At 37.3% G+C, this 17,796-nt stretch overlaps 1 protein-coding gene across 9 annotated transcripts in view; it reads right to left on the minus strand.

Moving 5' to 3' along the window:
* Window positions 1–17,796, minus strand: part of GRB14 (growth factor receptor bound protein 14) — a 127,929-nt gene that overhangs the window by 61,335 nt on the left and 48,798 nt on the right. For 2 of the 9 annotated variants that reach the window (XM_074009319.1, XM_005573334.5), the window contains exon 1: window positions 13,250–13,454. The exons of 6 other annotated variants lie outside the window; for them this stretch is intronic. In XM_074009319.1, the coding sequence (XP_073865420.1) occupies window positions 13,250–13,312 (63 nt within the window). In that variant the 5' untranslated portion in view covers window positions 13,313–13,454. Of the gene's footprint in view, window positions 1–8,004; window positions 8,215–13,249; window positions 13,455–17,796 lie in introns of those variants that run through there. One more of the 9 variants, XM_074009320.1, reaches the window with a different exon arrangement.

Genomic DNA, 17,796 nt, shown 5'->3' on the forward strand with positions numbered 1-17,796 from the left:
AGCATGATGAGACATATATATTTTTTAAACAGAAATATAAATTCATTAATTTATGTATTATATCTATTAATTATATATGTATAGTTAACATATAGTTAATATAAAATAAAAATAAGAAACAAGGCTCACAGGAATCTGCTCTGAACTATGTCCTAAAGCTAAGCTTATTTCTACAGCTCTTTGAAAGTTTCTCATCTAACCACAGTAAAATTATAAAATAACTTACAATGTTTCAATATTTTTTCTTTATTATTTTTAATAGATAAGCAATGTACTTGAGTCATGCAAAATATTTTTATGTCAGGGTCAGAGTAGCCCTGAATTTTTACATTCTTCTAAATAAGAAACACAGTGTCCTAAGATAACAAGAGACATTTTTAGATATCTTGAATTAAGCAACTCAGTAGTTCCCTTGAAATGAAAAGAATGGGAAGCAATGTAGTCATTACTACTTATTCCAAATCTTTAATTGTGTTTTTAAAATTTTGCATTTTAGAAACAAAGACTGTTCCTAAAGACCCTAACAGCTCAAGAATCTCTACTGCTTTCTTATTGCTATCCTGTATTATTTTGCTAACTGTCAAATATTTACAAGCATATAGTTTTGAGAAATCATGTTGCAAGAAAAGCCTCCGATCCTCTCCACTTGTGAGGGATAGTCAGAAACACATTTTCCTTGAGCATGAACAGTACGTGTTAAACTAGTTATAAGACATTACTTAAAACAGATACTGTCACCAATATCAGAATTATAAGAATTGATTGACACAAACAGGTTTATCCCACATCCCTGTACCCCCTTTCAACTTTATTCCCTACAATCCTGTCCTCTGACTCCAATCCTACATTTTTTTCTGCTTCTTGAAAAAGTCATGCTCCTTCTCAACACAGGGCCCCTGCACATGCTACTGCTTGTGCTTAGAACATGGTTTCCTTACCCTCTACTTTTTCTGCTCCCTCATATCTTAGGATAAACCATTATTTCTGGGAGGAAGCTTCCAAAGACCTCCAGCTTAGGTCCAGGCCCTTTTTGCATGCATGCATGTGTGCAACTATAATCACTACGCATTGCCCTTCACCATGAGAATGATGTATGACATCAGGGACCACTGTTTTCTCCTCTTTATATCCCCAGCAGTGAGCACAATGTGGGACACACAGCGACAATCAAAACAATTCCTTCAGTAATGAATGAAAACATCATGCACAGCCCTGCGTGAGACAATATTAGTGAATTCCAAAATGGTAGTGTTGAAACCTCACGGAGTTTGAAAACCTCTATGGGAGAAAAGACACACGTGAACCAAAGAGAAAATTTAGGCAAATTTTCATGAAACTTATGGACTGAACAAAGGTGGCTTAGGTGACTGCTGAGAGCCACGTTATGTCTGGGATTCTGAAAGAATAAGGAAAGAAGGTAAGAAAACACCTGTGTGGGACAAACATGAGCAAACACACTGAGGAAGAAAGGAGAAAAAATGCTCAGGAAACAGTAACCAGACCACACTAAATGGAGATCAGAACGGCTAAGTTATGAGGACAGGGAGGAAGTATGGGTGCCCGGCAGCCTGAGGACGGGGTGCCTTCACCCGGTACTGTGGGACACTGGTTTCCATCAGTGCAAACTAGCCAGGGGCCACCACAATAGGAAATACTTTTAAAGATACACAAGTGATGGGTAGCTTTTTAAAAAGTTGGCTATGTAGAAATAATTCTTAAAAATTAAATGTTATTTAATAATAAAAATGACAGTTTTATAAGAATATGATTACAAAGTGGTAAGAGAATCAGGATAAATAACCACATGGTGATTTAATCACTTAGGAAAGGATTCAGCTACAATTACAGAAAGTCACTCCTACCTACAATGGGCTAGCCAAATTGAGGTTGATCTCCTTCTCACATTCAAAGCCAGGGCAGGCAGCTCAGGGTTTGGTGAGGCAGTTCCATCAAGTTACTCCTGACCAAGGCTCTTTCTGTCCTTTCACAGTCTTTGAGGTACGGCTCTTATCATTAAGGTCGCAAGATGGATCATCTCCACACCACCTCTGTAAAAACTCAGTCCTGCTATAGATTTGCATGATATTACATTTCTGCAGTAAATTTTAGGGTCATGCCTGGATAAAGAGATTCAGAATTAGAGAATCTGTGTTCCTGGGGATCCACAGAGAGCTTCCAGGAGTCCTGCATATGAATTCAAAATGCATAGAAGAGGTTTTTTGGGTTTTCTTGTTTTGTTTTGTTTTTTGTTTTTTTCTCAGACAGAGTCTCGCTCTGTCACCCAGGCTGGAGTGCAGTGGCGCGATCTCTGCTCACTGCAAGCTCCGCCGCCTTCCAGGTTCACGCCATTCTCCTGCCTCAGCCTCCCAAGTAGCTGGGACTACAGGAACCCGCCACCATGCCCGGCTAATTTTTTTGTATTTTTAGTAGAGACAGGGTTTCACCATGTCAGCCAGGATGGTCCCGATCTCCTGACCTTGTCATCCACCCGCCTAGGCCTCCCAAAGTGCTGGCATTACAGGCGTGAGCCACCGTGTCCGGCCTGATGGGGTTTAATGATGCGTTAATTTTCCATCCAGCAACAGGCTAAAGAGGCCCAGTGTGGTCTCACTACTGGAAATGCCCTACACTTAGCACAGAAGGGAAGTTAGCACTGTCACACTAGATAGCCTGGGGCAGTGACACTGCAGCAGCATGCGGCATCTAGGCTTCCAACCAAGAGAAAAAAAAGCCTGCAAGCAAGAAGAGACTCAGGACACCTCCTTAAAGCCCCTCCATTCACATTTATCCTCCTACTCTATTATTTACCTTTTCTGCTCTCCTTGTCTCAGGCCAAGAGCCATGAAGAGTACTCTTTCTTTGGGCCTCCTTTCTTACTACGAGGCAGAAAGAAGGACTCCAACTCAAGTGGGGGTTCCATTTGACAAAGAGAGAAATTCAAGCCCTTTCAGTTTGCTCTATTATGTGGCAGGAAAAAAGGGCAAAAGAAACTGCTCCAATTTCATTACAAAAGAAGGCAAACATTAACAACTAAGTTAGAAAATATCCTAAGCTATCACATACAGACACACACACACGGACATGTTATTTTAAGACCTAAATCCAATATGAAAAATAAAGAGAGGTTCAAATCACAAATCCCACACTAAAGTTTCCGATGATTTCATCAAAGCTGTGTTCTCTGAAGTTTCAGTGTTTTTAATACTCATGCAATTCCTGCTAAGATGCCAGCGCTAATTCATCTCGGAAACGAGAAAACTTCTGCAAATGCTAATGCTAATTCATATTTAAAGCAGAGCACCACTGGCCATGCTTCTGTTGGACACAATCTTATTTCAGTATCTCATTTCAGTTTTTAAGCAATAGTTTATTCCCTGGACAGCCATAAGACATGTCTAAGTGAAAAAGTTAAAAATTGGTTCCCACAGTGAGAAAGAAGAACAAGTAGGGGAGGGGTGGAATAAGTGTTTAGAAGAAAGGGAAAATGTGAGGAGAAGAAAGATACTGTTTACTAGAGCCCAAGACACATCAGACTTTATTGCAATTATTGAGTTGTCTGGCATCAACTGAAGCCCTTTTAGTAACTACCTTATTTCATTGATTTTCAAAAGCACATTTTTTTCACATTTAACTTTTCTGAAACCTGGATGTAACTTACCCTTAATGGCATGTTACAGTTTTATTGGAAGTATATAAAATAATGATGCTTCTTACAACTTAAAGTGCCACACAATCAATAAAATATGCTATGCTCAACCTTCCTGGACATTTTGGGGGTATTATTTCATAAACTTATAATAATGTACAAACTTTCTAGATCCTAACATTCCCATGCAGTAACAACACTGAGAACAACAGATTTATACCCACTTTGTAATTTTACTTTTCCTTCATTTTTCTAAATATTTATTTACTTTTCTTATTTTATTTTATTTTTCCATGAGTTATTGGGGTACAGGTGGTATTTGGTTACATCAGTAAGTTCCTTAGTGGTGATTTGTGAGATTTTGGTGCACCCATCACCTGAGCAGCATATACTGCACCATTTGTGGTCTTTTATCCCTCACCTGCTCCCTCTCTTCCCCCCAAGTCCCCAAAGTCCATTGTATCATTCTTATGCCTTTGCATCTTCATAGCTTAGCTTCTACATATTAGTGAGAACATACAATGCTTGATTTTTTATTCCCAAGTTACTTCACTTAGAATAATAGTCTCCAATCTCATTCAGGTTGCTGCAAATGCCATTAATTCATTCCTTTTTATGGCTGAGTAGTATTCCATCATATAAATGTACCAGTTTGTTTATCCACCTGTTGATTGATGGGCATTTGGGTTGGTTACACGATTTTGCCATTGCGGATTGTGCTGCTAGAAACATGAATGTGCAAGTATCTTTTTGTATAACAACTTCTTTTCCTCTGGGTAGATACCCAGAAGTGGGATTGCTGGGTCAAATGGTAGTTCTACTTTTAGTTTTTTAAGGAATCTCCGTACTGTTTTCCATGGTGGTTGTACTAGCTTACATTTTTCTGAATATTTATTTTATATCAGTGAAAGACATGTATGGAGCATGTATAGTCATGAATATTTATTTTATATCAGTGAAAGACATGTATAGAGCATGTATAGTCTTGTAAAAGAAATGGAATCTATACTGTTAGAATCATAAAATACTAAAGGTTAGAAGGGTTCCTGGAGAACATCTACTAAATCCTCCCATTTCACAAATGACAAAGCTGAAGCTGGAGTCACGACCTGCTCAGAGACCTCCAAATTGTCACTGGCCGAGCCAGCCACAGATCCCCATTTCTGGCTCCCACCTGATGCTGTATTCTTTCCATTCTGTTCGCCCAGTATTTAGGCTGCTTTAAGCTGCTGCTTCTACATGACATCTTGGATAAAAGTATTAGAAAAATAAACACTAGAGCATAAATAGATGTATACATACATATATCCCAAAGCACCTTGCTTTTTGAGTGTCAAAAAAGGCTGTTTTCCTTTGTTTTGTTTTGTTTTTTCACTTTTCACAGCTTCTCGCTAGAATAATTGCAAATACTGAGATAGCCAGCAGAGGGAGTCTTTATTTCTCAGGTTGTGCAAACAGAGACAAGACCATGTTTCGAAAACTGCAACCTTGTTAAACCTATGGAGTTTCTGTTTGATATAATCACAAGCTTGTGACAAAGTTAATATCTATTTTTTTAGAATTATTAAATATTTGAATTTTTAAGATAAACAATTTCTACATATTAAACATTAATAAGAAGAATTGTGGGGGCATAAGTATACATATATACGTATGTGTCACTCCACTAGGAACCTTTCTTGGAACTCAAACTTGAACTTCTTGCCAGGATTTCAAACACTAATATCAAATTTTTTCTTCAAATATTGATAAAACTACCCAAGCAAATTTCAGTTTTGAAACTGCAAAATAATAATTCCTGGTATTTTCCCAAACAAAGCCTGAATGTATACGTTCAAATATGCATGTCTGATTAGGAGGCTTTCTGACAATGCCGTTCTTGCCAAAACAAATTTTGAATTCCTCTTTGAGAATTCTCATAATGGCAAGCATTTTTAATATCCTACAGGGGTAGAAAATCTTTATCCTTTCTAGGGGTTTAGAATCTGAAATTACCAAAAGTCTTGCTTCTTTTTTTTCTGCCAAAAAGAGATTATTATTTTCAATATTTGGCTTAGAGTTCTGGGGCACAGCCAGGGAAGCCAGCCCTACAGACCGCCCCAAGCAATAGTCTGAGACCGTTCATTAGCCCAGCTATTTTTAATCAGCCTCACTGCCAAATGTGGACTACGCATTACAGTGTGCAAAATCATGCTGCCCGGCACCTGTACTCAGGGAGGTTCAGCCCAGGTGCTCACAGTGGACAGGGGACCCTGGAATCTGCTGTGATCACATCTTAGACCCCAAACTTAGCATTAGTCATGAGTTTTAGATTCCTCATACTATAAAATGGGCAAAATGCTGGCAAACTGATAGCACTCAACTAATGTTAGCAATTATTATTATAAATTTTTGAAAGCAAAATAAGGCATTTCTGAATAAGTCCCAAGAGACCCTACCGTCCTGTTGAATTCTAAGAAACTCTGAACTGATGGTTGAATCACTATGTCTTTGAGGCAAAACTGAGTGCACAGCAAGAAAAAACAACCAGGAGAGCAAATGGCAGATTGGCAGAAAAGGTGAGATTCGTCCCATGAAAAGACTACAGGTGAAAGGACAAATGACTGCAGCTACACGTGATAAGTGGCTACGGAGTGCACGTGCCCAGGCAATTCTGAGAGGCAGCCTCCTGTGCTAGGTGGAGCAGAGGCCTGGACCTCAGTCCCGCCTCTGTCATTGATGAGCAAGGTGCTTTGGCAAAGACACTTAACTCTCCAAGCCAATTTTCCTCATCCAAAAATGGGTCTGGCCACCAAGCATTTAGGGTTCTTATGAGGGTTTAAGTGAATGTGTAATAAAAGCTGAACATGTCGTAGCTGCTATTTTTTATTGTGCTGTGTGAAGGGCAATACTCTGTGTGAAGGGTACACCAAATTGCCCACTGCAGCAAGTTGGAGCTAGATAAAGGTAATGAAAAGGCCTGAGTATGATAGCTTTTCATCCCAAAAGATGAGAAACTTGGCCAAAATGAAGGAAAAGCAACAGAGAGACAAATATTAGGAAGGAAAGAGTAGGTCAGTATCTAAAGAGCTCAATCTTGCCTTTACACAAATTTTTCTATCCAACTAATTGGTAATTAGATACCAACTTTGTGCCTTCTATGTGCTGCGCATTGAGGTCCAATGAGGACCCAAAGTAACAAGTTCTCACCATCATACAGCTAAGATTCTATTAATAGTAACACCACTTGCCTACTGAAACAACGTCTTAATACTAGACCTACTTTTATCCCTTTCAAATATACAACCCAGAAGTCCCTGTCTAATACTCCCTAGGACATTGAAAGGAGGAGTAATTAACCACCTATCTTGTATTTAAATCTATGTTCCCAAAGATTTTAACAAAGTATGCATCAGCATATATAGTTGGATTCATTTTTTTTAATTCAAATTAGAGTCCTTCTAAAGTTACAGAAAGGAAAAGTGTGGGAGCAAGCATTTGAAAGATATGTTGTCTTTCTCTCCCTGCCTGCAATCTATGAAGAAAAAACATTTTTTGTTTGACTCATTTTCTACTATGAAATCTTTGGATAACCACTTTAGGAGAATAGGGCACATAAAATTTAAATTCTCAGTCATAGGGAAATTTAAACTCTTTATGAAACTAGTAAAACATGCCATTTCACAGGTGGGGAAAAAGGGAAATTCATGTTCGTTAGACTTCTACTGTGTGTGAAATGCTTCTAAATATTTATCCTGTTGAATCCTCAAAACTGTACTGCGAGGAAGCATCCTCATCCCCAAGACAGAGAAACTGATTCTCAGAGAGTTTGGAAAGAATGCTCCAAAAGCCAGGGCACTGGTGAGTGATAAAGCTGAGCTCAAACTCTGGGCTTCCCGTCTCTAAAGCATACAAATAATCTGCTACATCACACTTCCTAAAAACTCACTGCTCAGGAAAAGAAACATTTTATGAAAATGCGAATACCATTCATCTCTGTGACCCCCTTCCTGGTTGAGTGTACAACTAAGTTACTCTGTACAAAAGTAAAAAGGGCAGGAGAAATATCAAGGTTTAGCAAGAACGAGAACTCTGGATAAAAAACAGTAACAATGCCCACTACCACCTTCCAAGCAAGTCCACCATCTAAACTTAGACCACCATCCATGGCCTTCCACAACTTCTTCTGCTCAGGAAATCTGCTCCCTCCCCACTTATTACCATACCTACAATCCCTATCCAAGTAATAGAATATTATTTGCTTAAAAAGCATAGCCACATTTCATATCTGGCACCAGAATAATAAAAATCCCAGACACATATTTACTAAATGTCTAGTATGTCCAAGGCACTTGTAGAGGAGCTGGCGAGTTACCCACCAATATCCACGCTTCCTCTCTTCCTTCCTGATGAATCCCGATTCTGGTGAGGAGGGCAGTGTGCTACACTCCAGGCCCGCATTTCCTGACTTTCCTTGTATCCAGAGTTGGCCAATAAGACGTAAGCAGAAACTCCTGGTTACTCCACAATGGCATGTTAACTGGTATAAAACTCATGAGCCTGTTCTTGGTCCTTCACATTCTCTGTGCAAAGACTGTAAACAGGACGACTGGAAATTTACATTTATCTTTCCATAAAAGGAAAAAGGACCCACACTAGAGAAGAAATAATAGCAAGAAGGAGGTCAGTTGCCTGAGGACATTGTGGGGCTGCAACATTAGCTTTGGACTGATCCTTGTAAAGTGAAAGAAAAATAAATCTCTTTTCCTCCTTAATCCACAGTCCTTTGTGTTTTTTGGTTACATGAAATTACATTCTGCCCATAACTGACAAAACATTTTATTTAAAAATTTCTTCCCTTAAAATACTAAGATCTAGTTGTAAGACCAAAAATCAAAAGACAACTTTTAGAAACCAAATGGTGGTCCAAGATATACAAAAATAAACAAGATAGAGCAATTGAAAGTCATATTGTACACACCTATGGAGAGCCATATGAAGTAATAATAAAATTGATGTTACAGGGCTGTAGTGGTGGAATTGACTAATGAGTGACAAAGGTGTGTCCACTGATACTAAATCAAGGCACCATGAAAGTAAATGTGAAGCAAAAGAGTCTTCTTTAGGATGAGACCACAGCCTGAGCTGACACTTAGGCAATACACAGCATTTGGGAAAGCAACCTAGCCTGGAGTTGTCTATAGGCTGCAGAGCACAATCCTGGCAGCAGAAGTGCAGAGATACAGATGTTAAAAGCTGTTTGATGTTCCTCTTCCCGAGTCCAAGTGAACATCACACACCGGGGCCTATCATGGGAAGGGGGGAAGGGGGAGGGATGGCATTGGGAGTTATACCTGATGTAAATGACGAGTTGATGGGTGCTGACGAGTTGATGGGTGCGGCACACCAACATGGCACAAGTTTACATATGTAACAAACCTGCACGTTATGCACATGTACCCTAGAACTTAAAGTATAATAATAATAAATAAATAAATAAATAAATAAATAAATCCACACTAAAAAAAAAAAAAAAAAAAAGCTGTTTGAAGCACAAGGAGGCAAACAACATGCTGCAGTGAAGGCTTCAAGGGAAGCTGGGTAGGCTGAGGGCCAGGCAGGCCCTGGAGCATGGCAAATGCTAAGGAAGTTTGGACTGATTTTGTACATGTTTAAAAGATTCTGGGAAAAATAGTGATGTGATGATATGTGTTCTTTCCTCCACTAAATCACTTTTAGAAAATCATAGCAATGACTCTAATTGTATGAGGAAAGAAATGACTATAACATGAACTATTATCTTATATGAATGGGGAATTAGATCTTCTCATAAATGGCATTGTTCCATATTACACTCATGAATTTACAATTTTCAAAAGGATTTGAATCTTAAAAAATACATATCATTAAAAGTATCCCTTTTTTTCCTCTGAGATTTCAGAAGATACTTCAGGATCTTGTGTGCTTATGAACATCTCCTGTAATTGTAGCATGGATGAAGAATGCAAAAATGCTTGCAAACATAACTTAAAAACAATGTTGGCTGGGCGCAGTGGCTCACACTTGCAATCCCAGCACTTTGGGAGGCGGAGGTAGGCAGATCACAAGGTCAGGAGATGGAGACCATCCTGGCCAACATGGCGAAGCCCCTTCTCTACTAAAAATACAAAAATTTAGCTAGGTGTGGTGGCACACGCCTGTAGTCCCAGCTACTCAGGAGGCTGAGGCAGGAGAATCGCTTGAATCCAGGAGACAGAGGGTGCAGTGAGCCAAGATGGCGCCACTGCACTCCAGCCTGGGTGACAGAGCGAGACTCAATCTCAAAAAACAAAAAAAAATCAAACAAACAAAAAATATTAACCTGATAGAGACATGAAATATGCCTAACCCAGCGAATCAGGATATGGACATAAGGTTTTCTGATCTGGTAATGTTTCTATAAAAGAATGTGAATTTTATATTATACTTAGTTTGTACTTTACAATACTTGAGCCTTATGTTAACTCTCTGGGACCTTAAAATGTTTTCTTTATGTAATGTGCCAATCTGGAGTTCCAGGTATAAACTTTCTATCACACACTCACACACATACACACTTGGCTGCTTACAATTGCTTTCTGAATAAAATGTTTTCTATGCTAGAGCATAAGGGAGTTGGTGGAGGTGCAGAGGAAGATGAAAGGATTTGCCTAAGCTAATTCCAGACTTGAATGGCAATTATACCCACCATAAGGCAATTTCATTACCATATTAATTTCAGGAGGTAACACGTATCTAGGAGAAGCATACTGGAAGTCACAAGATCTAGATTCTATTTCTAGCTCTGCCACTGACCTTCTGGGTGACCTTGCATAAGTCACTCAACACCCAAGAGACTCAGTCTTCTCATTTGAAAAAATAAAAAGCTACAACCTAGTGCTGATCTGAGAAAAATGCGATGCGGTAACATACTCATTCACAAGGTTTGCTGAGGATGTGATTGTTTCTGAGGCACATGAGGAAGCCTTCTTCACCAGAACCTTAATTCACTTAAATCAGAGAAATCAGATGCTAATAGAATTTGGAAGTGAAAATTTTCTTTCCAATTTACTTGATAGAGAATCTACCAAAATACCTTTTTTTCTCAAAGATCAAGGCATACTTTCTCTGCTACAAAATAGATCTATACCACATGAAGGGCCACGTTTAAAATTCAAGTTCCTAATCACTACCAGAGACTCTTACAGCCACTTGGATCAGACACACTAGATGATACGAAAATTACTCCCTATTGCTATGGAGCATTTTCAGAAATGCTCTCAGCCTTTTAAATGATTAGGATTCCATTTGATAAATTATTTGTCAAGGGCCACTCATTCAGGATGAGCAAACTTTACCCCAAACCTGTAGAAAAAGCACCTGCCTTCATGGGAAAATGAGAAGTTGCTCCCCAAATTCTCTGAGAAATGCTTGTGCTGATTTATAAGATCATTTAAAATTATGGCATATATGGAAAATAAGTTAATTACAAGTATGAAATAACTTCTTATATTGGAAGAAAAAATTAATCATGGTGTGACCAGAGCAGATGGATGATTTTTAAATCAGAAAATACCCGACTCCTAAAATAAAAGATATTAAGATTTTCAGAACAATCAAATAGACAAAAATAGGTCTTTTGGGAGTTAAAATATCAGGAGAAGCAAATAACGGTGTGCTGAATTATATAAACACCTAAATATGTGCACTCATTGAAAAAAATAGCATAGATTTGAGTCTAGGGAATTTTGACTTTTATAAATATTATAATAGAAACTTGACAAGAAGCTTATTATTAAAATACCATGATAAATCACAATGATGTGACCATTGGCAGCTCAGCTGTAATACCAATAATAACCACAGCTTTCCAGAATAATCTTGTTTTCCTACTTATCAGGTAGTGCTCAAAGTTATTTTTCTATCCAAGTTTTGCCATAATCAATTTCTCCTAGACTAATTGCTCAAACTCCTTGAACATTATAGCATTCTTTCCTAATGTTTTATAATCTCTCTAAAATAATAAAAATAATTTACATACTTTACTATAACCATGAAAATATAAAATATTTGGTTCACAGAATTATAGACACAAATAAGACTGAAGATATTATCTACTGAAAACTCCTCAGTTTGTTATACAGATGAGGAAGTAAGGACTTCAAGAGTTTACTGGATTTGCCCAAAGTCACAGGGCTAGTAAATGGAGAGTCCGAATAGTACACTTTCCATCATACCAACATGTCTTCAAAAACAAACCATATGATAGAAGTTTCTTAGTCAATGTAAACTGCAGTATTAATTGGATAAAGAAGAACTCAAACATGAGAACATAGACTTGATAAATGTTAATATGCCTTTTCGCATCCTCGGTGAGTCCACAAACCTATATTGTCATTATTAATGCACTGCTAAATCCAATTCAAAATAAAAGTTAAAGCCCAAAGCAAAATATTTTTAATTAAATTTGCTTACAATTAGCAAAAGGCCTCAAGAAAGATAAAGAACTCATGTTGGCAAAATTATCATATAGCTGTTCCAATGCCAAATAAAATATTCTCAGTAAATAAATGGTTGACTGGATAAGAAAATAAGCTGAAAATCTAAAAATTAAAAATAGTAAAGAGACACTTCCTTTTTAAAAAATATAGCCACTTTAACTGTTAGATTTGCCATGTTTCAAATAAATTGCAATATGACCTTTGACTTAATGGAATGCACTGATAGTTAAAAGTTAACTATTAAAAGTTGAGTTCAAAAATAAATACTACGGTTTCTAGTGTCACCAAAACCATTTGGAAAGCATATTGCCAAAACTGAGTTTTAGTGCTTTCCTTCTCAGTGAGACAGATTTGATTCTTTGAGAAGTCCAACGCAATGTTCTTATTTTGGAGATTTACAAGAGAAGTTTACTACGGCTACATGACATGGTTGCACACACAACCTTGTAAAATGCAATGCTGTAAATGAGACATAAAAATAATCTTTACAAAAAACTAATAAATAAAATATTTTCATACACAGGATTGACTGCATTAATAATTAACAGAAAGCCCTTTAACAGGGGAATTTAATGGAAAGTTTTTCTTAAGCAAATACGCAGAAGCTCAATAGAAATGGGTAGAAACTTGAGAATAAACTGGTAACACATGTTTAAACAGTAAAATAATTGTATAGTCTATTCAACAATGAAGAGATTGATATATTATGAATTATGGTGAAACAAAGAAACTATTCCTTAGTGAACAAATATAAGACATAATAGCAGATTTCCTACTGAACTTAAAACAAAGAGGCTTGAAGTTACAGTAGAAAGACAAACAAGAAAAAGTTTCAATACAGTCTCTAAATCCCAATGACCTGAAATCGAGATCAAACTTCTTTTAGATGAAAGTCTTTAACTATAGTGATGTTCTAGCGCAGTATTACTTTTCCTAGTTCAATTCCAATAATATATCCTTTAATTTTACCTACAACTTTAATGAATTACAGGCTCTTTCAAGGGTATGTAAGTAAAACTTCCTATGTATTAATAAACACACAGTGACAGGGGAAAAAAAGCAGCAAGAAAAATTAAAGAAAAAAAAGGAAAAAGAAGTCACATACCCTTTTCTGTAGAATTATTGGCGTTATTGCAGGCAGAGTGACTCTTCTTGCACTCAAACTCATGCCTGCTCTTCTTAGAATGATCCTCTCTTGTAGGTCATGGACAAAATAAAAGAAATCTTTTACGGGAATCTCAGGGCTCAGTGCAATGAAACAACTAGGAAAGTAATAAATGTCACCCTGCTTATGTGATTCCAATCTACCCAAAGCCAATTAAGGATGGCCGTGGGACAGGACAAGGCAGCAACCAATCAAAGCCCGGAAAACCCCGCCTTTGTCCTTGGAAACACATTCTGATACTTTTGTTTATGATATTTAAAGAACCAGATTAACAGGCATCTAGTTCGCTCAACTTTTTTTCCAAAACAGTGCAATTCAATGCCATCTTTGTTGACCAGGCAGTTATGTCTTTACTAAAGCATTTCAACATATGGCAGATAAGAAGCTGTTTACATTGGTCTATTTAAAGTATATAAATACATTAATGAACTAAATTTACTTATGCTATTCATAAAATTGATGAAGAGATCAATTGGAACATACCCGAGGCACAAAAAATAATCCTGAGGTTAGAATTGGCACAAAGTGTTAATTTCTATATTTTAATAAAATAGTTTTAATATATGTTAATATCTCTCATTTCCTAAACACTAAAATTTTTGTATTATAAACCTTCCAGCTATCCTTGATATCACATGCTGTTAAATATTATTTTAACAATAAACTTAAATAATAGTGTTAAATACAAAGAGGGAATTAAACTACAATATATCAATCTCGAATACTTATGTTTTAAAAAAGCACAAATGTGTGTGATGTAGCACATTTCATTCCATTAAAAGCATTTAAAAAATAACCACTGCCAAAGCTTTCTCAAAATTTTAATGACCATTTTGCATTTCTTCTCATGAAAACTGAAAATTTTATTCTAATGTTTCTAGGGGAGGGAGGCTGGAGGAGGTTTACAACGGAAAATATCTATAACTAACAAAAAAATTTCAATGAAGTCTAAATAAAAAATGAAAGAAACACGCAAAAATGACAAAAAAGGATTGCAATGTTAAAACTAATCTGAGCTTTTACAATTGTAAAATCTCTTCTGGACTGACATCTGGACAAACTTTACTGAATTGCTCAATGCTCTTCAATCCTGACCCATTGCCTTCAGCAGGAGAAGAACTCGTAATTTCTAGATTACAATGTGATTGTTGTAGTAACGATGCAAAACGCAAGATTCTCAGCAACACAGACACAAACTTTCCATTGCATTATCTTGACTGCTACTAGGCAGGGTTCACTTTACTGCTTTACACATAAGTGTGTTTAATATGCATGGTGAGCTCATATTCCTCAAAAGAAAAAAAGAGACATTACAACTCCAAGGTTCCCTGCTTTGGATTTCAAAACCAAAACTCCCTCAGAATGGTAGTTGGGAGTGGCAGTAATGTGCTGAATATAAAAAGTCACAGATCTAGTTTGGAAGAATTAATTAATTTGATCCTTATCCAGTTAGGTTTATCATAATCTTTTAAAAGAAAATTACCAGGAAAGAAAATGAAAATATCGACTAACACAGTGATGGGGTGTTAGCATTTGTGAAGCAAAAGATTCTGTTGTAACCTTGAGCTACTTTTCAGCAAGCCAACAATAACAAAGACCATGGTAACTAACAATTCCAAGAATATCATCCATAATATTTGGCCTTATCTACCTTTTCTCAATTCAGCCTTCAAATATTGCAAAGTGTTATCTCTGCATCCTGACTAACACTGCAAAACCCCACCTCTACTAAAAACACAAAAAATTAGCCGGGCGTGGTGGCACGTGCCGGTAGTCTCAGCTACTCAGAGGCTGAGGCAGGAGAATTGCTTGAACTCGGGAGGCGGAGCTTGCAGTGAGCCGAGATGGCGCCACTGCACTCCAGCCTGGGCAACAGGGCAAGACTCCATCTCAAAAAAAAAAAAAAGTGTTATCTCTGGTCTCATAAATTTTATTGGGGTTCCATCATAATGAAAGCAATTCATTTCACTAAATTATCAAGCGAAGTACTATTTGCCAAGCCCTGTATCAGGCAGTAGGAACACACTATTGTTAAGACAGTTAAGGTCACTGTCTCATAGTGGAATAGGGATATTAATTTTTAAGTTAAAATATCCCATTCAGTAGTAAGCTAAGACTAATAGTGATTAAATGCTAAGCATCAAGAGTGCACCGAGGTAGAAGCAACTGCACAGTAGAGGTGAAGAGCAGGCTTCAAGGAGGAAAGGGCATTTGCTTTGAAAAGTGAACAGAGGGGAAGAATATGCAGAACTTGAAAACTGATGTGAACACAGGGTCAAGGTCTCAAAGTTTACTCTGAGGTTTGAAGTCTAGATGATGGGGAAGTTAGAAATGCTGTTTTGTATCACACCATAGAGCCTGTTAGAACTATTTATAAAATGAATGCTTCAAGTCAAAACAGTATCCAGGTCCTGTACAGATTACAGTGCAATATATACATGCCCTTGCTTAAAAACATTTAATAAGCCAGGCGCGGTGGCTCATGCCTGTAATCCCAGCACTTTGGGAGGCCGAGATGGGCGGATCACGAGGTCAGGAGATCGAGACCATCCTGGCTAACACAGTGAAACCCCATCTCTACTAAAAATACAAAAAAAAAAAAAAAAAAAAAAACGAGCTAGGCGTGGTGGCGGGTGCCTGTAGTCCCAGCTACTCGGGAAGCTTAGGCAGGAGAATGGTGTGAACCCGGGAGGCAGAGCTTGCAGTGAGCCAAGATCGCACCACTGCACTCCAGCCTGGGTGATCTGTCAAAAAAAAACAACAACAAGAACAACGAAAAAAACCACTTACTAGATGACTAGCTGCTTACGTGTGTGTCACAGGTCATCCCTTCAGAACACTGGAAAACTAAGTTTCTAAATTGTCAGAGAAAATGAAGAAGAGCAAAATTTGGCATTTTGTGACTGTTATCAAAAAGGCAACTGTCTTTGAAAAATGACGCTTACCGATACTTTTCATACTCAGCAGACTGAACAAGATAGCACGCTGCATACTTAAGACAGGTGGAATCTCATGTTTCTGTAATCCTTTGCAGGTGCTCACATTGACTGTGCTTTATCTTACTTCCTAGTTATTTCAGACACTGATTCCAAATTTAACTTCAGCCTATTCTTTTTCTCATTAATTATTATAAATTACTTTGCCACTCACTAACCTTGTCACCTGAGCTTTAATTTTCTTCAGCTGCAAAATGAGGATAAAAAACTATGACCAACACTTTCAGAACTGCTGTGAGGATCAAAGGAAATCAAGTTTGTAGAAGGCCTGGAAGAGCCCAAGGCAGATACTAACAAAACACTCCTTAAACTCCCACTGTAGAGAATTGGTCTTTTATCTCAAAAACGAAACTTTAACATTACAAGATGTTTTCAACACAACAGAGTCAACAATATAATATTACAGAATAGCACTATATATTATTCAGAATTTTGTTCGATAATTGGATAGAACAAGAGTAAATGTCACTTAAGGTATTTTCATATCAATATTTCAATTAGGAAAAATAAAAATAACTATTATTGTGATTATTAATAATATTCATGTGAGCACCCATTATGTGCCAGGCACTGAGCTAGTTTTCACTTAATGCTCGCAACTCTATAAGGTACTAGCTATTGAACAGATGAGGAAATTAAGGCCAGAAGAGCAGGCAGCTAAGAAATGGTCTCGGGTTTAAGCACATACTGCAAAAGAACTTGTTCAAGTTCACAAAGTCCATAGCCACTAAGCCAGGGAGAATTCCACTCCACAACATGTGTTTCCACATTTTATTATTAAATACATAGCTTGATACAACATTAGCATAAAATGTCACATTCATACAGTCATTGTTTCTGACGTTCCCAGCATTTGTTTGTTTTATTAACCTACTTTATAAATATGTATTGAAGACCTTACTATGTGTAAAGTGCTGTGCTGTTTATTATGGAGAATTCAAAGTTAATCAACTCATGATTTACCGAAAAGAGCTGATGCAGGGTGACACATAAACCACCAGTTATTATAATATACAAGGTGGAATCTGGGCGCAAAAGAAGCTATTAAATCAGTGCAAAAAAAAAAAAAAGTAATGGCAACAACAGCAATTACATTTGCACCAACCTAATACAAAAGTACCATCCAACCTCTAGGTTTCAAGTCCAACCTTCAAATCTCTTCTCGCACTCAGCTTCAACAAAGCTCCCAAAAGCATGTTCTGTATTTCCACCTCTTTGTTCATAATATTCATCAGTTCATTAAGCCCCACAATGAAGGCCCAAGGCCAGTCTCATCTCTTCTGAAAATTTCACTTCTGTGCATCTTTCAAGGATCTCTCCTTTTTATAGTACAAGTTACCTCAGAATTGAGAGGTGGGGAAGGAAGGAAAGATGACAAACACATATCAATTGCCCATTAAGTGTTAAGCACTTTGCATATGTTATTTCATTTTATTCTAACAGCCCTGCAAAGTAGGTATTATTTCATCTCATTTTACAGATTGAAACCCT

This window comes from Macaca fascicularis, chromosome 12, assembly GCF_037993035.2.
Source record: "Macaca fascicularis isolate 582-1 chromosome 12, T2T-MFA8v1.1".
Taxonomy (NCBI): domain Eukaryota; kingdom Metazoa; phylum Chordata; class Mammalia; order Primates; family Cercopithecidae; genus Macaca; species Macaca fascicularis.